The 26753-nt window shown below is 39.5% G+C and overlaps 1 protein-coding gene across 1 annotated transcript; it reads left to right on the forward strand.

Moving 5' to 3' along the window:
• Positions 1 to 26753, forward strand: LOC135197907 (retinol dehydrogenase 13-like). Its single transcript, XM_064225139.1, has 7 exons — positions 1 to 215; positions 5124 to 5289; positions 8042 to 8150; positions 20751 to 20896; positions 21421 to 21589; positions 26073 to 26280; positions 26584 to 26753. The coding sequence occupies exons 1-7, from the start codon at positions 139 to 141 to the stop codon at positions 26681 to 26683; spliced, it is 975 nt and encodes a 324-aa protein (XP_064081209.1). The 5' UTR covers positions 1 to 138; the 3' UTR covers positions 26684 to 26753.

Below are 26753 nucleotides of genomic sequence, written 5' to 3' on the forward strand. Positions count from 1 at the left end.
TGTTTACAAAATCCACAGTGTGTCACTACCTATCTGCTTTGCGTAGGAATCCAGGGTAGCCCGGTAGACTTTTAGTCTACATGATGTTATAAACTACCAACGAAACGATAAAGTTAAAATCTTGAAATAGACACTAAGATGCGTTTTAAACCGCCAAAATATCTAATAGGCCTTACAGCCTTCGGTTCATTTGTTGGAGGTGTTACTTTGTTCAAGTAAGTATTTGATACCTAGTACATTAGTAGTAATACAATGATTACTAGCCTAGTAGTACCTAGTAGGTAGTCTGTTACACCGGTACTACCTACTAGTAATTGTGTAATCTGTAAGACAAGGGTTATCTCTGGCTGAAGATGACAGTTTTCCCTCTAAATGCGGCAACAATAAAGGCTAGGCCTCTTTTCTGGCTGTTCTATGCATTTCTGCATTACCTACTACGAATAGCCTATGGGTGCAAACCATTTATTTTTCCCCTCCCTCTACCCACTAGGCTATACCTATTCATAGGCTATGTATTCTTGGGGATCCCAGTAGGAAAGTGGGTAGAGGGTATTTTGGAGCGTATGGGAACTTTGGGTAGCCTCCCCCACGGGAAAGTAGACTATGGCAGTTGACGTTTTCTTACGTTATTTTACTTACTGAACAAGAATTTAAAGTAATATTTATTTGAATGACTGTAATTAACCCCCAGGGGCCAGTACTAAACACGGCGAAATACATTGGACGCCCCAGTCCCTAGTGGATGTTGTATCCGCTGTTACGTTTCTTGAAGTCCGTGTGGAACTATCTTTAGAATTACCCTGCAAGAAACGTAACCACAAATACAACATCCATTAGGGACTGGGGCGTCCAATGTATTTTGCCGTGTTTAGTACTGGCCCCTGGGGGTTAATTACAGTCGTCCGAATAAATATTACTTCAAATTCTTGTTCAGTAAGTAAAATAACGTAGGAAAATGTCAACTCCATAGTCTACTTTACAGCAGAATGAGGGCTTAGAATTACCAAAATCACATATGTAAAATAGGTATAGCCCTATAGCTAAATATAAATATCAACATAACCTAACCTGGCTCCCCTGGTTGAGTTCATGTAGCTAGTGCCCCAAGATGGTTAAGCAGGATATGTCACCCTATGACAGGTTATGTTACTAAAGGGTTGTTTCATTAATAAATTTTCCCATGAATTATTTGGCTAGTAATAGTATTAAACATCCTTAACCCTTTCATGTCCAACTGACGTAATAGTACGTAAAAATACTCTATCCCCTATCTATCCAACTGACGTAGCGGTACGTAAAACTTACCGAAATTTTTCGTGCATGTGGTAGGGGCATTTTTTTAAAATTTTCGGACAAGTAGCGATTTCCACAGACTAGATCATACCTTGGACCGCGTATCTCGGGTATCAATACGCCAGCAAAGTAGTTTCTGTACTGTGCATGCTCAAATCCCTGTACTGCGCTCTGTTTCTTACCCTTTTTTCTAGAAATTTTTTCACAAGCTGGACTTATTCGTTTTCCATTGATTTATATGTCGATTTTTAGAGAATTTTATTGGCTTTCTCATAAAAAATAATTCATTCGCCTGACTTTCATATTTTTTGGGTTATGAACGAAAATATAAAAATTAGTAAAGTTTTTTTGTTTTTTTGTTAAATAACTCACATTTTTTCATATTTAGAGGGCTGGGACTCTTATTCTGACTATTCCACCATAAAATACTAACAATTAGAAAAAAAGGACAGAAAATTAACGTTGTTGGCTTAAAATTTATATTTTCGCTGAATTTTCGATATAATTATTTTTTCGCACTGTCGAGCGCTCCCAGATACCTTGGATATCTGGGGACACAGTGCTCAAAACCAAGCGGATATGAAAGTTAAAGTTGAAGTCAAAATTTCAAGTCTAGCACATATTACCTTATGGCAAAAGTAGACTAATAATATTCCTCTAATATTTAAAAATATACAAATGTACCCCTGGTATTGGATACTTTATTGGATACTTTACTGTAAAGTATTGGTTATGTCAGTTGATATTTATTTTACGGAAGTTAAATGTGTTAGCATACTTACCTACTCAGCAAACAGCTCAAAATTTTGATTTTCCCCATTATTTTAAATGCATAGCCCTAGATATAATTGACTCTTAGGGTACTACAAAAGGTAAATACAAATTATGTATACTAAATATTTCCCTTCCATATTAGTACTGTATACTGCAACAGTATTAAAATCTACTTTTATGCTTACCCATTATTATGTTACATTCTTTCATTTTTTCTGTTAAGACTCCTTGTTGCCCAGAAATTATGTAAGCTACCTGATGAAGAGCATCTAATGAAATTGTTCACTTAACTGGCTTTAGAAGGACAGAAGCAAAGCACGTCCTCTCTTAAAGGCGGTAAGAAAATAACTTACGGGGTCACGAGTTAAAGAGGGGTATGTGGGTGGCTCCATGAGTCTCATGACCAAGCACAGATGCCAATAGTCCCTTGCATACACAATTATTTTAAACCTTACCGGGTTCCAGCTGGCGCTAAGTATTTATACTAATGTTAAGACTGAAGGTTTGTTAGTTATGAAAAACACAAATTGGTTAAAAATGTGTCATTTTTGCACACTACTTTTGTGCATGGCCTTTTATTCACCAAAAATTTTGGGTCCATTTTGGATACCCAAATCAAATACTGTATGCTGAAGTGAGACTTTCTCATCTTTCACTTAAATGCAGCAGATACTTCATGGTGATGGTTGTAGTAAAACACAAGTGATAAATACTAGTACAGTGAAACCTCGGTTTTCATACATAATCTGTTCCAGAACATTGCATGAAGTCTGAAATGTTTGAAATCCGAAACAATAATTCCCATAAGAAATAATGTAAATGCAACTAATGTGACAATCAAATGTATTAACAAAAATACATTTTATAGGGAATAAACACAGTTTTAAATACAGAAAACAATGGGAAATAAATATAAAAGACTAATGAAATAAATAAATGAACATTTAACATCACTCTTACCTTTATGGGAGAACACTTATTAGAATATGGAAGATGGAGAAGAAGGGAGAGGGAGGAGGAGAGGTTACTGTTTGGAAGGGGAATCTCCCTCCAAAAGGACTTCAGGTATCAACGACCTATCTGGAGTTACTTCTCTTTGTTTTTTACTGGCACCATCTGTAGTTAGTACTTCCTTTCTTCATTGTTTACTGGTACTAGGACCACCTGAGAGTAACTGGACCCGTGTCGCACAACAAAACTGTCCTGAGACATTTGTTTCTGGCATTTCTTTAAAATTTGCCTAAAGTTAAACATGCCATTGTCATTGAACATGTTTGAGACATGGATTACAACATATTTGTTGGGATGATAACTCTCCACAAAATTTTTTCTACATTCACTCCACTTTGCAAACATGTCATTAATCACTGAAGTAGGCACGTTATGTATGCCCATTCACTTTCTGAATTTTTCAAACCAGCCTCTGCTGCCCTTAAATTCATTAACAGCAGCACCTGTTGTAGACATTTTCTTCCTGAGATCGGCATGCAACATCCTCCAAACACTTTAATACTAGTTCTTTTTTACAGAAGGGTTAGCACTTGGCACTTTCTTTGACCCCATGTTGGGTAATTAGCAGTTGCACTCGAATAAAAAAGCACAAAAACAAAGAACACAGAAGCAAAATGGGTCACGACAGAACACAGGATGCTTTGTGTGGGCACTCGGTATGGGGCCTAGTCATGTGGTGGGCCCAAAAGGAGCATTTCTGAGCGTATAAAATCCGATGTTATGTACGAAACCCCGAGACATAATTTTGTTGAAAAAAGTCTTCAAAAACTGAATCGTATGAAAACCAAGATGTAGGAAAACAGAGGTTCCACTGTACAGTAATTCATTTTTCTCTTTTTATTTTTTTGCGAGGATATAGTTTATGAATGCAGTAGTCTGTGTTTTAATGATGTTAGTGTTTGTCTTCTTGTTTCTGAAATTCTACTACAATACTACCATTTTGCTCATTACAGTAGTGCCTCAGGTTACGAAATTCATCAGTTCCGAAGCGGCCTTCGTAACCTGATTTTTTTGTATCTAGAACTACATTTTACATGTAAATTGCCTAATTTGTTCCAAGCCCTACAAAAACACCACAGTAAATTTTATAATAAAGCTACATTGACCCATTCAATACCTAACATAACCATGACTGTACCTGTAAATAAAGGGTATTAGTGTACAGAGTACAAGAAATACTGTACGTACATATGTAGTAAAATGTGGAACCTTACCTTTGGAGTGAGGCGATGTCCGAAAGTTACGACAGAGGAGGAGGACAAATGGCAGAAAACATGAACACTTAACTTTATGAAACATTAAAAAATGGCAGAAAACATTAACACTAAACTTTACGAAACACATTAAGCAGATGGCAGAAAACATTAATACTTCTTGATTATCTCCATCTTCGTCTCCATAGAAAAGCATCCTCTTCTTTCCGTGAACTTCAGCAACATTCTTGGGACCCATGGCTAATAACATAATTAATTAAGTTCACACACAACACGATAAAGTAACTTACAGTACAATGGAAGCGAAATCAATCACCAACACGAATTTACATTACCAAACGAAATATATGTGAACGAACGAATTCCAGGTGTTAAACGATAATGCTGCCGCAAAAAATGGTCAAGTAACGCCTTTACATAGAGGCATGATGGGACAGATGCTGACCAATAGGAGAGCAGGATCTTACGGCGGTGACTAGCATAAGGAACCAATGGGAGAGCAGGAGGATGGTGGCGAATCTACTGAGTTGGTGGCGCACGAGTTTTGAAATTGTTCTTGGCGGCCAGGGCGAATCTCGAACTTTACCCTTTTGCAACCTGAATTATTTTCATACACAGAAGCAAAAAAATCTTCATCTTTGCTTTCGTAATCTGGATTTTTCGTACGTAGGGACTTTCGTATGTAGAGGTTCCACTGTAATTGCAAGAAATATTTGAGTGTTAATCAGACAGCAATGGTAAAATTTAATCCAATGTTCCAGTTAAAATTTTTACACAAACTATGACATTAACTTTTAAAATATTAAAATGAAAGGAAGTTTCTTTCTTCAGGGAAGTTCTGGGTGGCAGTAACTTCAGTGGACAGGAAAGATTGGATGGCAAAACTGTAATTGTTACTGGCGCAAACACAGGTATTGGAAAAGAGACAGCAAGAGAGATGGCAAAACGAGGTGCCAAAGTAATTCTAGCATGCCGAGATATGGACAAATGTGCTGAGGTAAGTTCATATTGTATTTACATTACAATATTTTTTATTTTGTAAATGTAGTAAAATGCGGTACTGTATTTTTCATAGAGAAATCTTAATTACTACTTACCAGTATTTCTGTCGAACTTTGGAGAAAACAATGAAGTATGGTGGATGATACATCTCTGTTCCAAAGGGAAAAAGATTGTTTCTCATTGTCTATGAATTTCTGTTCTCAAAGTCAGTAAAATTACAAACATGAAGCCATACACTTATATTCTTTTATCTGTATTTAATAAATGTTTTATTGTGAATAAAGACCTCCCTACATGTTTCAGATGAACAAATATAGCAAGAGCATTATTTCATGAGTGTTTACCCAAAGTTGTGCTTAGCAGGAGGGGTGAACTTTATTATTTTGTTTGTGGTGTCCAATTAGGTTTCAGTGATGAGTGTTGGTTAATTTGACAACCTGGTTTTCACTTCATTACAAATGAAATTTTTAAAGCTTTGTTTCTCCTTTTCAGGGGTCACATTTCTTGTGACACTTTCCTTGTATCATTTCGACTGTCTTCTTCAAATCCATATTTTTTTTGGCTGTCTTCAAATTGTGCCCATAACAGGGCCTCGGCGGATTTCGGTTTATTTTGCTAGTAGCTATTCTTCTTTGTGCAACTTTACAAATTATTTTAGGTTTCTACTGGTTTTCAAGATTGTGTGGGAGAAATTTTTTTTTTATCAAGAAACCGTCATTTCAAATGAGTGGTTAGGCAAATGACTACTTAATAGTAATACTATACGTATTCCAAATCCTAAGCATAAGTTAGATACATACATTTATTATTGTGATGATTTTAATTCTATTGTAGCAACTTTTGTCTCAAATTTTATCTACATGATTCTGGATTTTGAATCATACTTTTTAATTCAAATTTCTTATATGCATAGGTCATAACTATTGTTGTGTCAGGGCTTTAATAATCTCAACATGTTTTCCAGCAATTCTCACTGCTGACTGAGACAGTACGTATTATTATTCCCTGATATGATTTAGCAAGTTACTGTATATCTTGTTTCTTTCAACACTTCTGTTAATGTATTATTCAAAAAACAATTGGCTGACTCTTTATGGTTGCTTTTAAATTCGTCCTGAACATCCCGCAACGCAGACATTCTGAAATTCTAAAACATTACAAAGTTCCCAGACACATGTGAAAGATACATAAAAACATAAATGTCAATACACAATTTTTCAAATCAAAACACTAAAGCGATGTAAGGGGTCCTGTCTCTCTGAAGGGGCAATACTCTCTTAGGAGACGGACTAGCCTATCACCCATAACGTAAGCGATGCCGATGCAGAATTAAAGACGTAGTTAAAGACATAACTGTTGCAACAGCATCTGTTCCAAGGAAGTTCAACACGGCAACAAAGAAGGCTTGTCTAACATGTTGATGTCTACAGAACTTCTAGACTGAATAAAAAGAAATAAAGCGCAGGCCACAATAAAAAAAAACTGGCTTGGAAAAGGAGAGCAAAGCAAACCTCTGGTCTCCAAGGCGGTAAAAGAAAGACTGGCATATTGCGGGGTTCGACCAAACATCCACCGTGTATATGCAGGAATTGCCAGATGCCACAGATTCCTTGCTTTTACAATTTTTTATTGTTTTTACCGGTTTCCAGCTAGCGCTAGAAGGTTTACCCTATTGTTAAGACCTCAGGTTTGTTAGCTATGAAAATACAAATTTGTCATTTCTTCATATCTTGCAAGGATAAAATTTTCACTCAGGATGGATGCTTGATATACTAAAGGTTCGATCAACCATATGTATAATTCTAATAAGTCACCATGTTATTTTTTATTTAAAAACTTTACAGACACCACTCTTACTACTTACAAATGAGTTACGTTCCTGATGGCTGTTTGTATGTTGAATTGTTTGTAAGGTGATTACTGTATACTTCATGCCTATTTAAGTATGTACAGTATGATATAAAATCAATACAGTACTGTATGCTTTTCATCCTACAACAAAATACACTGTATGTACACACAAAACAAAATTTGACCTTATGGGTGGCAAAGGGGAGCACTTTGAACACAATTTTAATATGCAATCCCATTTGTTTGTATCTGGATTTTTTAAGTCGAATGTTTGTAAATAGCGTGGTGTCCGTATTCTGTAAAACATGCAAATATTCTGTGAAAATGAATTAATACTTAAGTTCTGAAACAATGTGTGATCCTTCGTAAGCTTATGAGGGATGCGAGAGATTTTTTCTTCATATCTTGGAAGGATAAAATTTTCACCCAGGATGGATGCTTGATATGCTAAGGGAGTAGATTCATTGACAACTAGCCTAGGAGTCACCTAAATATACAAATACTAACACTTGGTGTCTTGAGGACTATTATAAGATGTGAACCTTCACTAGTTTGACATTGATGGCTACTAGCATTGAACAATCAGAGGTAACTTGCTATCTAACCTGACCCTACCAGTCCTCAGTATTGTACTGTATAGTATCCAAAACTTGTGTGCTTAGGTAAGAAATGAAAACTGAAATGTGAAAAACTAAATTGAACAGTCTTGTGGAAATAAAGGGAGTAAGTTAAAATTGAAAAGCTAAAATTCAGTGTAGCTGGGTACCAAACCAAAGCTACACAGTCGTTTATTTTGTATGTAATATATAAAGTATTGTTCTGGTATAAAATGTATGCAGTGTAGTTAATACATGTCAAATGTACTTTATAACTAAATGTCACTCTCTTTGTTACAGGCAAGAAAAGACATTGCTTGGGATACCCAGAACAAATTAGTACGATGCATGAAATGTGACTTAGCATCACAAGACTCTATCAGGGAGTTTGTGCAAAATTTTAATGCAAGTGAGTACGTAATCAGTTAATGTCAGTGACTTGACAATTTTTCCTTGACTAACAAGTTGGCAGAGTGCAATATGTTCATTAGTAATCTAGTATGATAAAGTGGTTGAAAAATACTCCTTAAAACATTTCCATTATTCAGACTGATATGTATACTAATACAGTTACGCCTGTTGGGCTTGGAAACTATTGCACTTATTTTACTGCATTTTCCTAATATGATTCACGTTAGTCTGAGATACGCATTTTTTTTTTATAGAGGAAGCTGCGAGTTTCATTTGAATACTTTTTACATATAAAGTGCTGCACTGCACTACCTCACTGAAAAAGGGATTTTGACAAGAAAAATCTATTTCTGGGCAGTGACCTGTGTCTCCCAGTGAAATGGTTCCTTTAGCACTCATTTCTAGGGTATAAATATTGCTAAATAGTATACCAGAGAAAAAAGCTATATGGTAATGCCAGAATATTCTGGCTCACTCACCTTTATTTAAGGTGTCGGTATGGTATCTGGGGTGAGTGAAACCACTACCAGAGGTCCCTCGTCTACAGAGGAGCCGTTCTAGGCCCCCGCCACCCACTACTGCTACAACTAGCGCTTTGTTTACCATTCCTGTAGATAGCACCCAAGCTTGGGCCAGATTAGGGTGTGGAAATTAGAGGGTGGGTTTCACTGGGTGACACAGGTCACTGACCAAAAATAGATTTTTCCTTTGTCAAAATCCCTTTTCTGGGCCTACCCTGTGTCGCTCCGTGAAATAGTAACAGAGAATTGGCCCCACCAGCTTGGAAAGCTAATGTAGATAAATTACTGTAAGGAAATTGAAGCTTGTATGATTATTAAATATTATTTAATAAAGGTTATTCAATCTACAAATACTTAATAAATTTCCTTAATACTATGAGGATTTTTAATAATATCCTTAAACTACAGTTCTTATCTACTAATAGGGTTGTATAACCTGACATATAACCTTAAATGAATCCTACACCATTAAACAGGAATTTATTTACACAAAATTGCAACCAGATATCCATAATTACAAGCAAGAATGATCATAATACAATCCAGGTGAGAACCAGGTTAAAGAGTGCAACCCAGTAACAACCGAGCTAATGTCAAGAATGCTAGCGAGGCAGGTAGGAGAGAGAGATGAGAGACATAGGCTACTTAGACTAGTTATTACCATGCTATGCAGTGTCAGGGGAAACTGTGTTCCCCTGCCACTGCTGGGAATTTAAGGGCCTCTAAGGATTTTAGGTAGTGGCGTTTAAATACTGTCGGTGATTTCCAGCCTGTATACTTTTTGAGATCGTCAAAGTTCATGTGTTGAAAATAATTAACTGAGGTAGCTACCGCCCTGACATCATGTGCCTGCGGAATTGATTCTGGGTTAGCTTGTTTAATAAAATATAGAATCTGTTGTCTGATTCCTTTTAGGGAGATGGTTCCACCATTTTCCCTAATAAACAAAGGGCCTGAAGATTTCGTGGAGATCTGTTTAAATAGGTTTTTAGTGAATTAACGGGACATAAGGACAGGTCCTGAGGAAGAGGGACAATTTTCCATGGGGCCCACCTATCTTGTGGGTCTTCGTTTTTAGCCAAAAATTGACGATCTGGTAAAAGTAGTAATTCTCCTGATGGGAGGAACTCAATATGGTCTGGTTCCCTAGAAAGGGCCGACAGCTCAGATATTCTAGCTCCTGAGACCAGGCTTATTAGGAATAATGTTTTCCTTTGGAGCGTTATATAAGGACGTGACTCGTTAACAGTGTCCGAAGCTAGCTTAAGGACATCATTTAAGAACCAGGAGACCGTTCGAGGTCTATCTATCGGTCTAAGTCTAGCACAAGCCCTAGGAATAGAAGAAAAATACGAATCTGTAAGATCAATATTAAATCCAAATTGGAATATTTTCTATAGTGCCGATTTGGTTGCAGTAATAGTGCTCGCTGCTAACCCTTTTTCGAACAAGGTTCTGAAAAAGGTTATCGCCAGATTCGTAGTCATGGTTTGTGCTCCTGTGTCTTTCAAGAAGGTGGCTAGCTTCTTCACTGCTGAATCATATTGATGCAGTGTTGATTCTCGTTTATCTGATTCTAGGAACCGGATGTTTTGAGGATCAATGTTGGCATCTTTCTGTGCCGCAAACTTCATGAAGTCCATAAAGTTAGGGCTTTCTGAATTCCTGAGGAAGCGGACACAGTCCAAGTTTGTACCAACTGCGTCAGTTTGGGATTGGGAATCCGCTGGGGCCAGAGTCCCAATTCCACTAGTAGAGGGAACCAATTGCTCTTGGGCCAGTTGGGAGCTACTAGTGCGATCTGACCTTTGAAAGTCCTGAGTTTGTTCAGGACCTTCAGTAGTAGGTTCACTGGAGGGAAGAGATAAATTCTTTTCCAGATATTCCAATCTATTGCCATAGCGTCTGTGGCATAAGCCAGAGGGTCCAGGTTGGGGGCCGCGTAACATGCTAGTTTGTGGTTCGATTCCGTGGCAAAAAGGTCTACTTGAAGCCCGGGCACCTGTTGGCATATCCATTTGAATGACCCTCCGTCTAGGGTCCACTTCAACTCCAGCGGAGTAGTCCTTGACAGAACGTCTGCCACTACATTTCTCACTCCCGCTAGGTGAGGGGCCGATAGGTGCCATTGGTTCCTGGCCGCTAGGGCAAATATGGCTATCATTACGTGGTTTACATGGCTTGACTTGGAACCTCCCCTGTTTATGCAGTGGACCACCACTGCGCTGTCCAATACCAGCTTGATATGGATTTTCTTGGCTGGTAAGAGTTTCCTCAGTGTTAGAAACACTGCCATGGCTTCCAGTACATTGATATGTAGCTGCCGGAATGACACTGACCAGGTTCCCTGTACTTTTATGTATTGTGAGTATCCACCCCAGCCGCTCAAGGAGGCGTCCGTATGGACTACTAGGGCCGGCGGAGAAAACTGTAGTGGTACTGATTTTGACAGACTCTTGACTTCTGTCCAGGGGCGGAGTCTCTTGCGTAAGATCGCCGGGATCCGTGATACTTTGTCCCGGGATCTCCTGTTCGCTCTCGATCACCAAACTCGATTTATATCTTTTAGCTTGGCTTTCAGAAGTACGTCCGTAACTGATGCAAACTGGAGTGAACCTAGGATTCTTTCCTGGTTCCTCTGGGATGTCTGCTTGTCTTTGAGAAATTGTCTTGTAGCTTTGGCTATTTCTCTCCGTTTTACCGGCGGAATTGATAGAATGTAAGAGTTTAAGTCCCATTGGATTCCCAGCCACTGAAAACGTGGTGCCGGAGTTAGACGGGACTTGTTCCTGTTTATCTGGAAACCTAGGTGTTCCAGGAACTTTATCACTTTGACCGTCGCCTTGCGGCATTCTTCGACATCTGTGGCCCATATGAGCCAATTGTCCAGATAGGCTACTAACATTACCCCCTGAGTCCTTAACTCCTGGACTACTGTTTCCGCTATTTTCGTAAATATTCTGGGCGCTATGTTGAGCCCGAATGGCATTACTTTGAAGGAATAAGCCTTCTTTCCTAGTCTGAAGCCTAGGAAGGGGCGGAAGTGTCTTGCTATCGGGATATGATAGTAGGCATCTGTGAGATCTATAGAGGTGGCGACGGCCCCACGGGGAGGTAAGGTCCGCACCTGCGAGACGGTCAGCATTCGGAACTTGTCGCAATGAATGAATGAGTTTAGATGGGACAAGTCTAGGATTATTCTTAGTTTGTTCGAGTCTTTCTTTGGAACGCTGAACAAGTGCCCTTGAAACTTTAAGTTTTTGACTTATGACACTACCCTTTTTTGAAGTAATTCTCGGGTATACTCTATCAGTTCCGCCGTTGGTCTTTGGTAAAAGGTGTTTGATGGAGGAGGACCTTGTATCCAACTCCATCCCAGACCTTTGGTCACAATACTTTGGGCCCAGGTGCTGAACCCCCACCGGTGTTGGAAGAGGTACAGCCTCCCTCCTACCTGAGGAGTCTCACTGGTTGGCAGATGGACGGCCACCACGGGCTCCCCGGAAGCCTTTGCCTTGGTTGGAGGCTCTTCCGCCACCTTTGTGTCGGAAGGCTCCTCTGGCACGGCTGCCTCTGGCAAACCTGTTATACCCTTGAAACGCTTGAGTTTCAAAGGTAGCATTGTAAGCCGGAGAGATGGAGAAGGAGGTCGTAACGTGGGGTTGCTGCGATGGTTGAGTCAGAAGCACAAACTGCTGTTGTGGTTGTGCTTTTGATGTTGATGGTTGACTCACTTGAGCCACCGGAACCGCCTGGACCATCGTCTGTGGTTGAGAGGATTGGAAGGGTTGAAACTTCCTCAACTTCTTCTTACCTTTAGGATTCGTTCCGGCGGACTCGGATTTCCTTTTAGGAATGAGTCCCCAGCGAATCTTAAGACTCTGGCTCACCCTCACTGCTTCTGCCAAGACTTCGTTATCGGCGGAGTCAGGGAAGAGGTTTGCTCCCCAGATGGAGGATCTAATTAGTTTATTTGGTTCGTGGCGAATGGATGCTTCTGCCAGAATGTGCTTCCTACAATTCCGCCTCGCTACCACAAAGTCATACAAGTCACTTTGTACAGTGTGAAGTAGTGACTTTGTTAGTACTTTAAATAACGCCTCCTCTTCGTAGATGAGTGACGTCATTTCCGACATGGTGGCGGAGTTGAGGGACCTACTTAGCCTTAATCTGGCGTCATATTCGGCCTTGATTAAGCTGTCCGGAAGCCTAGGAAGCCGCTCGCTGAACAGTGTGTTACCACAGTCCGGCGCCAGCTTACCTGCAGAAAAGGTGGCAGGGGCGTCTACCCAACAGTCTGTGCTTCTGGGAAGCAGAAGGGAAGGCAAATCTGTTTCCCGGAGCTGTGGCATGGGTTTGTTTTCCATGGCTGCTTGCATGGTTAGCTCAGCCACTTTGGATAGACATGGGGTAGGTGTTTCCTCGTTTACTGCGAAGATGGTAAAAGGGCTCTTGTTGGCCATCATCTTGGTGTTGACGCACTGTCACTGTCAAATTCCGGAGCCAAGCTTGTTGAGCTTGCTCCCTGGGGAAGATGACTGCTTCCTTGGGGATTTTATCTTCCCTTATCATCGCGTCTTCTGTTAGACGGACGTAGCCAATGAAGGGAAACTGGAGCCCCAGAGGATAGAACTCGTTCCAGTCTTTGAGTTCCGCACCCCTCAATAGTGAGCATACCGTCCGAGAACGGTGCGTATGCTGCTGACCTCCAAGGGTTGTTATTCTTGAAGGGAGGCAGCTTTGAGGAGTCCGGCATTGGCAGGGGATGAATTACCTGTCCGGACTGAGGCTGTCCTGTTGCTATCGTGTCTCGGAGACCCGCCACTAGGTTCTCAAGAGTCATCATCTTCTCCGATAAGGATTGGATGGACTGGCCTGAGGCTTCAAGCGTGGATGACAGCTGGGAGAACATCTCTTGGAACTTGGTCTGGACCAAGTTGCCTACCATGTTCCCCACCTGCTGTATCATATTCGCAGAGAATGCCTCTGGGTCAAAGCTAGATAACTGGGTCCTAGCTTTCGGAACCTTTGTTCTCGACCTCTGTTGAGGGGGAGTCGCTTTTGCCGTGTCCGCCTCGGGTTTAGGAGCCGATGGCTTAGTGACGCAGCTGGTTCCGGACCTTGGCTTAGGCAAGGACTTCTTCATAGCCTTAAAGTCAACCAGGTTTTTTACTTTAGGGATCACCGAGGATGACTTCGGTCTAACCGACTGAAGCTTCCCGGCGAATCCCTGGAATGAAATGGAAGAAGAGAAGGAGGAAGACTGAGATGGGCTCAAGAGCAAGCCTTGAGCCCCTAAACTACCTGCCTCGTCAACATTCTTACCTTCGCCCTGGGTGTCCACAACCATGGGCTCCTGGTCCAGGTCTAAGGCCGCCACATCTCCGACCACCTCCTTACCGAAACCCTCCTCCGGTGCGGCCGTGGTCTCCGCCCGGATCCTGGCGATGATGGGAGCCACTACCGCTGCCTCTACCGCCGATGACTTCTTGGCACCGGGGTAGATGAGTCCAGCCATCTCCTCGGAGAGCATGTAGGGCTGTGCCTTCTTGGCATTGCGGCCAAATCCGCCGACCCAGGTCTTCAGGGTAGCCAGCGCCGCGTCCCTGATGGCTTGGATACTCTGTAAGAGAAAGTTATGTCAATTCTTAAACTAGATACTATCCTTAGCCTAGTATGAATCAACATGATATAATCCATCTGACACTCATTGTATCATTATCAAGAGTGGTACATACCAACTCGGAGGTGAGCTCGTTCACCAGGCCGTAGCAGACCTCACATCCCTCATGGTGCCATACCACCAGATCTCCCACCTGGACCGCACAACCGGTGTGGGTCCTGCACACTACGTGCCCGCAGGGCTCTTGGAGGATGGCGGTGCATCCCGTCTCCAAACAACGCAAGACTTGTAAATCAAATGATACATGAGTATCACTTTTTAGACCCAACGGAGGTGTGTCCGGTGGGGCATGCATTATCCTACAGTCATCGAGGTGACTCCGGTGACAGAATATTTTACCACTAGGGCATCATGCATCCCTGTTCTCACCAGCTCCGGGGTCTAGCTCTTGTTCTTGTCATGCCATCAAGTATAGGGCTGGTGGAACGGGGCAGGTTAAGTGAAAACCTGTCCTGACTCCGTTGGCGCCGGAGACGTAAAATCTAGTGAAATAAGATTGCGTCTCAACATTCTCCATTCCTCTAGGATGAGGGATGGAAAAGACAATTCAAGACAACTGAACAAGGCCGAGGGGCTAGTGTTAACAAGGTACTTCGGTTTGAAATACCCGGCGGAGTAGTAAGTCTGCCGTAGTAAACAACCTGAAGTATAGTAAGATAGGATATCTTATTAGATAAAACTAATAGTATATGTATCTAACGTACATAGCCATATGTGTACATATATATGTGTGTGCATGCTATCCCGATACTGGGTCCGGCTTCATGGGAACAGAACAGGGGGTCGGTAAAACCTAGGCCCATATCTGGTCAGTAAGGAATCAGAGCTATTTGCATAGCCAATACCTTGAAGCCGGAGTCCCGGATCCGCTGGAGCGGGGAACAGGACTGGTGAAAGAAAACCGTGGAAAGGGGCATGACAACGTGGGCCGGAGAGCGTACCGCCCAGATGAGCCAGGTGACCAGTCAAGGCTCGCCCGAGCAGGGCACCCTCCCCACCTCTCATACAGAGCATGGTGCGGTGAGCCTATCCCCCGATTGCACTCTCTGCCCTCCCCCCCTCCATTAGGCGAGGAACTCAGATCGGCTATGTGGCGTAGCGTGAGCGAGTCCTGTACCCCACCGAGGTGGGTGCGTGGGGGGGGTGTCGGCTAGCAGGGTGGCTCACACGCGATCAGCTGGTAACCCTCGCAGCCGGGTGTACAACCACGCGGTAGGAAGGATCCAACTGATCGGGAATAGAAGGCCTATAGGCCTACTAACACATGCAATAAATATCCGTATATTTGGATCTAATCATAACACATATACATATACATACTGTCCTAACACGGGGGAGATATGAAAAGAGAAATAATTATGGAGCGAGAGAGAAAGCAACGAATCCTCTCGAACTGCTGGCCTAACCTTCACAAATCGAAACGATCTGAACAGGTTGGCCTGGCGTGCTCTGAGCGGCTTGGCCTAGCTTGCCAAATCGAATTTATTTAACCGAAAAGGCTAGAAGACCAGGGTGGCTCAAGGACCGTAATTTATAGGCTATGGAAGGGCCAAGGCTCTTCTGTATGCAGACAAGGGTGTATTATAGTAGAACTAATATATATGAATATAGCCTATAATACACCTTGGCTAGATTATAGGTTGGGATGCCAACCTCAAGATGTAAAATAAGGCTAACTGAACTAGGCTACATCCCGAGAGCATGCAGTTCGGTCGGTAGGCTATCCCCCGCGATCGGACAAATTCTTTAGAAGTCAGTCAATAATAAAATCATCTACAAAACTTATGGGGAACTGCTAATTGCTTGAAAATCGACTGCAATTAGTACAGGGGACCAATTGGGAATTGATGGGAGCGTAAATATACGCGGGTAGCGATCCACGAAATGGCGGCATGGGGACGGCAACGCGCGGGCTGCGGCTCCCGCATATATAGCCAATTTAAACATGTTTATATCGCCCATCGCTACCTTAAAACAAGATCAAACATTAATTGCAGTACTCAACTTAGATGCAGCAACAACTTGACGTTCCATGATGCAAAGTTAGATGAATTCCAAACGGAAAAACACACACAAGAGAAAACACGTATGACGTGAACAGTGCTAACGAAAGGAACGGTAAACAAAGCGCTAGTTACCCCCCAGAAAATGAATGTTCATAGGACATCAGACGAATGTACTTTACAAGCTTGCGAACTTTAAGCCCCAAACTTAAAAAGTGCTTGTGATACACCTAAAAAGTACCCATTTTCGTGTACACTTTTAGGTTTGTGCAAGCCTTAAATATGCTTGAAATAAACCTTAATAAAAGCCTTGAAAGAGCTTCAAAAAACCATGGTATAAACCTTCAAAAAGCCCATACAGAACCTTAAACAGGCTTTATAAATGCCTCATAATTACCTATTAACTGCTTTTAACATACTTTGTACAATCCTGTACAGAACCTTAAATAGGCTTCATAAATGCCTCATAATTACCTTTTAACTGCTTTATACAAACGTTGTAAGGATATTAAACAATCCTTATAGAGGCCCTGAAAATGTGTTTACAAGGTTTACATGAACTTTGCAATAGCTTTGAATAATAATTTTCAAGACCATAAAATGAAAGTTCATATACCTTACAAAAAATAACTCAGGAGAATGAAAGTTTTAATCTTGCTTATCATTTATTTTGCACTGACATGTTCCAGTGAGGACTAACACTGTACAAGTAAATAGTCAAATAATGTGGCCTCTGTTTTGTATATAAATAACCTACACATGCACTCAATTGATTCTTACCTCAGTAACAACCACATTCCATAAAAAAAATTACAGTAAAAAAAGAATATATAAAGTATGTATGTACATACATACATACACACATGAGACTTGTGCTAATGGACAGCTATTTTTATAAAACACCCATATACATAAAATAGTCTGTACCATACTGAAGATTGCAACCACTTTGAATGATACAAACAAAAGATGAAAGATTCAAATATATCACATACACCAAGCGTATGAACCATTTGTTTTGGTTTTATTTCTATATTTCTTTTGGTAACTGATATATGCATGTACAAACACTGAAAATATACATGAAATAAACCTTATAAAATATGCCAATATGTAGTTACATATAAAAACAAAAAAACATAATTTGGACGCACACACTTCCATCGCCCTTCCTCTGTGGAGTTATTGATTTCTTCCTCATAATTTTCACTGAAGCGATAATAGCTGCCAAAAACTGACTGTGGTACAGTTCCACCTTTTCAACCAGATGCCATGACAAAATTCAGCCATGCCTCAACCTCCATAAACAATTCAAGTCGCATCCTGAAAAAGAGTGATATATATGTAGTTTTCCCTCTCTCTCACATTAGTTATTGTATGTGTTACTGTAGCCTACAGTGTTTTTGAACTGATTTTGCAAATCTTTAATTTAAGTTAATTGCACCTTATTAGTAACAACTGATTAACAAAAAATAATATACATGAATATACCAGTACAATATAGGGTAGGGCTGTGAAATTTCACAAGATATAATAAATTAACTGTTCTGGTAACTAACTACTCCGTCCATTATACTGTAATAAGATAATGAACTTGCAGACCCTGAGAAAAATATGAAGCTATACCGCATTCATTTTATCCTGAACCGTGCAAAAGGGAATAGCCCAGGTGAGTTTGTAAGCCAAACGCTGATTTGCTGCTACCGTACAGTTACAGGTCAGAATTATTTATTTATTTTTTGCCTTGGTTTTACAAATACAGCGCTTTATCATATTTCATAAAAAATGTGAAGGTAATATTATCACAGCATTGAAACCTACAATGAGTTTTTAACAAATTATTTGGGACTAGAATCAATCCCTGTCTCAATATTTACCATGAATATCTGTTCCTCAAACACTAATTGTACTAACATCACCCATTACTTTTCTTTCAATGCTAGAGGTCCTCCAGCAAGGAAAGGGTAACTCTAGGGAATACTTCACGCCTTATTTTCTGTTTTCCATAAAAAAAAAAAATACACAGAGGTGAGCATTATTGGTTAGGTTAGTGTAGAGAGAGAAAAAAAACTACATTTTGTTTACTAGGCTAACCTATAATGCTTAACCTAACCTCTGGTCAATTAAGCATTACTTGGACTGGAGGCAAATTTTAAAAACAATTATTTTTGCTATTTGATATTTCCTCACTTAATGACTAGCCTAGTATCTACGCATTCTATATACTATTGGTAAGGGATAAGAATGCGGGATCCACTGACCATTAATGTAAATAAATACAACCTAACCTAATATTACTTAATCTAATCAACATAGCCCATGTTATCATTAAAATTCTGATTTATTGTAAATTTACAAAGGTTAAGTTAAATAAGCCAAATACTAAGTCAGACTATAGTTCTACATAAAGAAATTTAAGAGGATTCCACATTCTTTACCCTTAACCCTTAAGAGGTATTCTCCTTAACTCAGAGTGCTGAAAATTAAAGATTTTGAGATGTCTTCTGGAAATTCACAATTTCAGAATTATGTCATTCAAAAAGACAGCTTTCTGATGTTATTTTACATATTGTTTAAAGAAATTCAGGGGGGCAGACCCTCCAGCACCTCAATTTTCAAGTGAAAGTTGAAAATTGTCCTCCGGTACCAGAGCTTCCAATTTGTGGCACTCTGTCTTAACTTTAGGAGTCTACTTTTTTATAAGCTTCCACAGCCTTAATAGCCTAGTCAGAATCACCAAGTTACCAACCTTTTATTTATCTAGGCAATAAAAAAAAATTAAAAAAAAAAACCTTGGTCTGTAAAATAGGAAGTAACCCTTTATTCTATAACCACCAAGCTTTGGGGGCCTTATGGGAATCGGGGGTTTTGGGTGCACTAGAGGGGGTTTACCCCCATACCCCCCTTTAAAGGTGGGGGGCTTCTCCCTCACATCCCTTGACTTAATTACTTAGCCGGGGACGGCCGTAGGACGCCATAAATTAGGTACCTAGGTAGCTAGCCTAGTAGTAGTATAGGTTTACTTAATTTTTGGCTGAGACCTTGTCACCTTGTACAGCCTATATTCTCGCCAATTTTAGTCCAGCCTAAAGGTTTGCTCACATTAAAACCCTTACAACAACAGCAACTCTAGGTTCCTAGAGTCGTTGGTATTTCAATTCCCCAAAGAAAATGCAGAATTAGTATTCCATTTGTAGACTAACGTTACTTTTCTCTCATATTGCTATGGGGATATACTATACAATGATAGTGAAAGATAATGGCATAAGCTGCTATCACTTACCTATGGGCTCTGGCTTTCTCAAGTCGTCGTAGTGGTATCTATATCAGCTGGTATGCACTTGCATGTAAATTTAATTCTGCCACTTTGTCAAACAAATTCAGTTCGTGCAGCCCGCCAATTTGTTTATGCTGCTGCAGAGACATCTGGTGGCGGCATTTGGTAACCATTTCCCACACAGTTCAAATTTCTCGATCACAGATAATTGCTGTATCATTTTGGGCTTATATAAACATATTTCAGTACTCTATATGCTGTCGTTTGCTCACCAAATGAGGACGAATGTTTAAAACAACAATTAATAAAGGAAGTCTTTTTAAAAAAAGGAAAAACCTTTAATTTCCCTCGAAAGGTGAAAATGAGGTTTGTACATGTTTTTGTACACTATAATATTACGATTTTTGTGCATCACTATATTTCTGCATGTGACAGGTCTAAAATCAGTGGGAAAACGCATAATTTACTGTATATCGAGTTTCATTATCATTGACGTCTTAAGTATGTGAAAAAAACGTTCGTTGGAAGTTTGTGAAACACTCGCCTAAAAAGTGCCTTCATGAGCCTGAGATGAACAGTGTATTTGAAGCTCACGAACGTTCGCTTCCGGGGGGGTTGTAGCAGTAGTGGGTGGCGGGGGCCTAGAACGGCTCCTCTGTAGACGAGGGATATTGATAAAGGAAGAGACTAAATGGCAGGGGACCTCTGGTAGTGGTTTCACTCGCCCCAGATACCATACCGACACCTTAAATAAAGGTGAGCGAGCCAGAATATTCTGGCATTACCATATAGCTTTTTTCTCTGGTATATTTAGCAATATTTATACCCTAGAAATAAGTGCTAAAGGAACCACTTCACGGAGCGACACAGGGTAGGCCCAGAAATTAATATACAGTATTAGTAGTATGATGTGATGAGGCTTATAAGGCATAAAGCAAAAAGTAACCTCACTGCATTTATAAATAAGGAATTTTCCTTAACTGTACCTTAATATTTTCATTTTAAGAAAAAAATTTGAAAGTTCATAGGTGGTGATGAATTTATTCCTGTAAATAATGTGCATTTTCATACCCTTATAAAATAATTTTCATTATTGTTCTAATTTTTTCTGCAGAAGAAGAGAGATTGGACATTCTTATCAATAATGCTGGAGTAATGCGATGCCCAAAGTCCTTTACTGAAGAAGGTATTGAACTGCAGCTAGGTACTAATCACATGGGTCATTTCCTCCTCACAAACCTCCTCTTGAGTAAAATAAAGGTAAAAATACTCATTCTTTGTTATGGATTTGTGAAAATAAGTTTACTTTTCCCTTTTTCTGTAATTACATGTTATTAACATTTGTTTACATATATTTCTACAGTAAATGTCAGGTTAAAGTATCTACAGTAGTACGTATATGTTTTTTACGACTATCATGGATGGTTGTTCCATACTACATTTTGATAGTTTTTTTTATGACTGCTACAGCATATACTTATTTCTCTTTGTGGCTAATTTTCAAGTTAATTTCCAACAGTATTCCCATTTATACACAGTTGTATTTGAATGGGAAAACTGTTAAATCAACTCAAGATCTATTTTTTAAAATACTGTAAGGGGCTGTAATGATCATTGCATGTTACAGCAATTTTATTGTAGGGTATTATTTTTTCATCCCAGTTCAGATAAAAATTATACCATACTTTTTATTAACATTTCAAGATAATTCACTGTTATATTTAGTGATAACAGGTAAACTTTATGGAACACTTTAAACAAGGAACTTTTCCTCCTCCTAACAGGACTCAGCACCCAGTCGTATTATAAATGTGTCAAGTGTGGCACATATGAGAGGGAGAATTAACTTCAGTGACTTAAACAGCAAAAAAAACTATGATGAAGGGGAAGCATATGCTCAAAGCAAGCTTGCTAACATTTTGTTTACTAGAGAACTTTCAGAGAGACTAGCTGGTAAGTTTGTGCATGATACATGGTTAGATCATGTAGGACTGACTATGTATCTTAAAATGGCCAAAAGAATTTTATACCTTAGTTTGTGAGCCTTTTTTTTCTACTGTACAAAAGTTAAGGTAATTAATTATGTCCTAAATCTAGTTACAACAGCTCTAATCTTTGAATATACTGTTAGGTATCATAAGTAGTACTACACTATTTCCGCTAGTACCTTCAAATTTGATACATGATTTTGATTTATATAGATTTGGCATTATGCCAAGCACTGGGGCAACTAAGGCCATTCAGTGCTGAAACGGAAATTGACAATATAAGGTTACAAAGGTGTAACAGGAAGAAAACCTCGCAGTTGCACTATGAAACAATTGTTTGGAGAGGGTGGACAGTAAGATTGAAGAAAGAATATGAACAGAGGTACAGTAAAAGGAATGAAAGTAGTTGTAGCTAGGGCCCGAAGAGACGCTGTAAAGAACCTCAAGTAATGCCTACATTGCAACAAATGAGGTGCACTGACGGCACTAACCTCCCCACGGGGAATTTATATTCATGATGCACGTAATCTTTGATGTTGTTGAAGGCATTTCTTCTTCATGAGAGGTTCACATTAACATGTATGGCAATGGAATCGTTTGGCTAGTACAGTATGATATTTAAACAAAACTGAGAATAAAGAAATCACTGATATAATTTAGAGTGCAAAATATATGTAGTAGATACCCATGCTGGAAACGTTAAACACCTGGAAAAGGAATATTTGACTAGTTTAATCTTATTCCAGTGCATGCTGGTTGCACAGCATTTTACAATACTGGACTGTATTAATAAATATGTTTATCCCTGTGGTACTCTGTGCATTAGCCTATACTGTAATGTACTGTTCATGAAGGAACCACATGAAAGAGTTAATGAGTAGTACTAGGCCTTTTTTTTTTCAAAATACTGTACTTGGAAGGTGTGTGTGTGTTTGTTTGTGTATTATGCCTGGCTGTGTAGCTAGTAGCTATACGGACGTCTGTCTGTCTGTCTGGAAAAATAAATATCCCTTACACAGTATGTACTAGTGTACCCATATACAGTGCACTTTGACACTATTTAGATAGTACTAAAACATATGGCAAGTTTATGAAACAATTCTTTATCTTCCACAAATACCTTGATAAGTTTTTTCTCAACTCAGCAGGGTCAGCCAGTTAAGGTAGTCAGATATTACTGTAGTTTAACAGTAATATCTGACTTTCCTTTCCTCCCCTTCCATGTTCATATGTCTCATTCCCATATACTGTAGATGAAAACACTTTGAACTCCTAAGGTGTGCATCTCTTACCCTTCTTGTGTAAGAGATATTTTTTTGGTCATTGCCAGCTTCTTGGTTAGACCTTCCAAACTAGTAGGACTAATATTTTGATAGTGTAGTCGCTTTTTTCGTCCTCAAGGAGTTACTCTTCTGTAGCCTACCAGAGCTCCATGGTGACCAGACCAATATCAAAGAATTCTCTTTTAGCTGGTCTTGTGTCATAATGATAAACATTATAACATGTGATGGAGTATAAATGGACTCAAAGACATGAGGGCATATTCTCTTACCTTCAGCAAAGCTGAACTCGGTTTTCCAATGTCAAAACCCGCTGAAGAAGAAGTAACTATTGACCATGTGTGTCAGTCATCTTGTTTACAAATGGGGGAAACAAGACTAGGAAGCCATACTCTTTCTGGTCAATGATCGTTTGTACCTAAAGCCAGTGCTCCGTAATTTCTGCTTTTCGAATCTTTTTTCATTACCAAGTAAAAGTTAAGTACTTATTAAGTTCCAGTTAGAAATTTTTAGTTGTTCATAAACGGAACAATCCTTTGGTCTTAACAATAGGATAAATCTTTTGGCACCCGCTGGAAACCGGTTAAATACAATCAAAGATTGTAAATGCAAAGGAATCTGCCTTCACATGGTTAAAATAATTAACCACTTAAAGGCAGATTTCCATAACTTTGTAGTAATTAGAAAATGAGAACCAATGGCAGAATTAAAACCATTTGCCACTGTCATCCTGGTTTCGAAAAAATTCCACTAAGGAGGGCGCAACACTTCAACTCCCTTTTGAAAGGAAGAAGCTCTCTTTAGATGTGACTACTCAGCAGTTTGGGACCCCTATGACAAGAGTCTTAGACGAGGCAGCCTTGTCAGAATTTTGTGCCAGGATCCACCTTCTTAGTCTTATAATCACATCTACCTTGCTGGAAGTTGCCACCAAAAGGTTTCCAGAAGATTACAGGAGAATTTTGCTGCTGTGGCCAAAAGTCTTATGAGAACTTTGTGGGAAGCATCATGACTTTCCAGAAACTTCCCTTTACTCACTTTACGCAACCCAAAAAGGCTTGCTTTGATAAAAAATCATATAAGCCCTCAGTCATTTCAAAAAGTTTTCCTCAAAAGCAAGTAGGTGGTTAGAAGGGCAAATTCCCTACAAAGGGATGACAACAAACACAACAGAACAGACATCCTTTTCACAAGGTCCAAAAACCTTATAAAAGGGAAAGGAAAAGCAATACTACTTGAAATGCCTATCAAGGGCAAAGGTAGAGGAAGAGTTAGATACCAATAGGAACTGTTGGTCGGGTGAGGCTTCAACAGCAAGCAATGGAAGTCTTCCCCTATGGGACAGCATTATTTTCAACAGGCTGGGGTGGGAATGGTTTCAATCCCCCCCCACCCCTCCTTTAAACGGGTTCTTCCAAAATCCAGGCCCCTCTCTGGAAGATTGCGTGCAGAAGGCCCTGTTAAAGGGGACTAAAGAGAAATATGCGTATATTCGCCACCAAGCATATCTCTTCAGTGTTCCTAAAAAGGATTCTTCAGAATGAAGATGATCCTCGACCTATCAACAATGAATAAGCATATTTTTTGTCTAAAGTTTCAGATGACTACCATTGCCCAAGTACATTCAGTCATTCCAAAGGGGACTTGGACAGCTTCTATCAGATCTGAAAGATGCATACTGGCATGTCCATATCACTGTTCCCTTCCGCTCCTTCCTAAGGTTCCGGATAGGGAAAGATCGTACAGGTTCAAAGTCATGCCTTTTGGCTTTTGGACTAAACATTGCCCCAAGAATTTTTGCAAAATTAGCAACGGTGTTGTTCAGGAACTCAGACAAGAAGAAATACATCTAATAGCTTACCTAAATGACTGGTTAATCTGGGGACCCTCAAGAAAAGTGCTTGACAAACCTAAGAGCAGTGGTCAACAGACTCTAGTCAAAAGGTTTTTCAATAAATTGGGAAAAATCCCACCTCATGCCCAGCTGACACTTTCAATGGCTAGGAATGTGCTGGGTTACTCTTCACGGCCTGTTGTCTCTCTCCATCAATACTCGGAATATAATAAGGAAAAACCTCAAAATGTTCCTTGCGCAGCCCAGAGTTTCCAGAAGGTAATTAGAACATATGATGGGCCTGCTGCCCATACAGTAATAGATCTAATACTCAAATTGCAACTAAAAAATGTGAACAAGTTCTGGCTATCGCATGCAAGAAAAGAGATGCAAGATTGATCTCATCAAAAGAGTAAAAAAAAGTTGGGGAGATACTTTGGCCTTGGACCCAGAAGGAATCTCTGGCAAAACAGGTCACCCTGATTCCTCCATCTGTATGAGTGACAACACATACAGATGCCTCATTGACAGGTGTCCATCAAAAAAATGTTAAAAACTCAAGCCACTTGAGACATATCCTGTTGGTTCTAGACAACACAATTGCCCTCTTAAATTTGAGTCCATTGATATGCCATTACAAGTTATAATGTTAATCATTACAATACCCAGCTAAAAGAGAATTCTTAGATATTAGTCTGGTCACCATGGAAGGATAACTCCTTGAGAACTCAACAGCAACTACCAAAAATAGGTTTTTCCCATGTTAAAACCTATTTTTTTTTAGTACTATATCTACTAAGTTACCAATGAAGGTTCAGAACATTCTGATTTGAGAATGTTATCCAATAGGAGAGTTTCTCTTTACTTCCATAACCTCCCTACTTAAGTACTGTACATATTCAGCTATTTAACCAATGGTTTTTTATGCAAAGCATTTCACAAAGGTCTTTCCTCCCTCCTCTCTGATAAATGTTGTACAGAGTAGGGTGGGTTAGAGGCTTGGTGTCTTAACTTTACTGAGATGAAATATCTACCACCTAAGCTACTGAGATAACTTTTATGAGAAGGGATTTATTATGTACATGCCATCACACTTAACTGAAACATACAGCTGTGGAAAGCACTCTTCGTGAGCAGAGCATATAGCCATTTTATAACCTTATGCTGCTTCTAAATTCCTTTTTATAAAATACAGTTTTTCAAGAATTCATATCATTATGGTGTATTTTATGCATGTTAACTTAAAGATATTTTTAAGAGAAAATAGAAATCAAAATTAAGATGAATGAGATGTACATAAGTTTTTCTTACAGCAAAAATAATTCAATTTTCAGGATCAGGTGTCACATGCAATGCTGTACATCCAGGACTTGTTCTCACTGAGATTGGGAGACATATGGGTATAGACAAGAGTTGGATGGCAAGTCTAATTTTGAAACCATTTCTATGGTTGTTTTTAAAAACGCCACGTCAAGGTGCTCAGACTACGATATACACTGCTTTGAGTTCTGATCTTGAAGGTGTATCTGGGAAATACTTCAGGTATGTGAAAAAATGACAGATAACTTCTTGAACTTTGGAGCATTAAGAATAAGCAAATTATTGTTTACCTGTATACTTTCTATGTTGTATAGTAGTATATGCCTTAAGCACAAATTATTGTTTATTTGGAACTTTCCAGGTTACGTGCCATATGCCCCAAGTTATCCATTGACATTTTGGAGCCCTTATTTATGATTCTGACTTTTGGTGTATTCTAATTATTGGCACTTATACTGGTTTCTTTTGTAGGATATTGATTAAGTTTTAGTTATATTTACTTTATGAGTCTTCTTCCATCTCCAGTAACCAAGCTGAAGTCAGTGTGGCTGAAGCAGCATTAGACAAGGAGGCAGCCCAGAGGCTATGGGCAATCAGTGAACATTGGACAAAACTCAATACGTAAATCACACAAAATATGTTTTCTTAAGTTTGTACAGAAATGTTAATAGTTTGATATTAAAACTGTTATTAAA

This window comes from Macrobrachium nipponense, chromosome 21, assembly GCF_015104395.2.
Source record: "Macrobrachium nipponense isolate FS-2020 chromosome 21, ASM1510439v2, whole genome shotgun sequence".
Lineage (NCBI taxonomy): Eukaryota > Metazoa > Arthropoda > Malacostraca > Decapoda > Palaemonidae > Macrobrachium > Macrobrachium nipponense.

What these genes read in the sequence shown, in the direction of transcription:
- LOC135197907 (XM_064225139.1), top strand. Translation starts at nt 139, where the DNA reads ATGCGTTTTAAACCGCCAAAATATCTAATAGGCCTTACAGCCTTCGGT. An exon ending in TCCTCTTGAGTAAAATAAAG is followed by an intron (nt 20,897 to 21,420) that starts GTAAAAATACTC and finishes TCCTCCTAACAG; the next exon opens with GACTCAGCACCCAGTCGTAT. An exon ending in GTATCTGGGAAATACTTCAG is followed by an intron (nt 26,281 to 26,583) that starts GTATGTGAAAAA and finishes TTCCATCTCCAG; the next exon opens with TAACCAAGCTGAAGTCAGTG.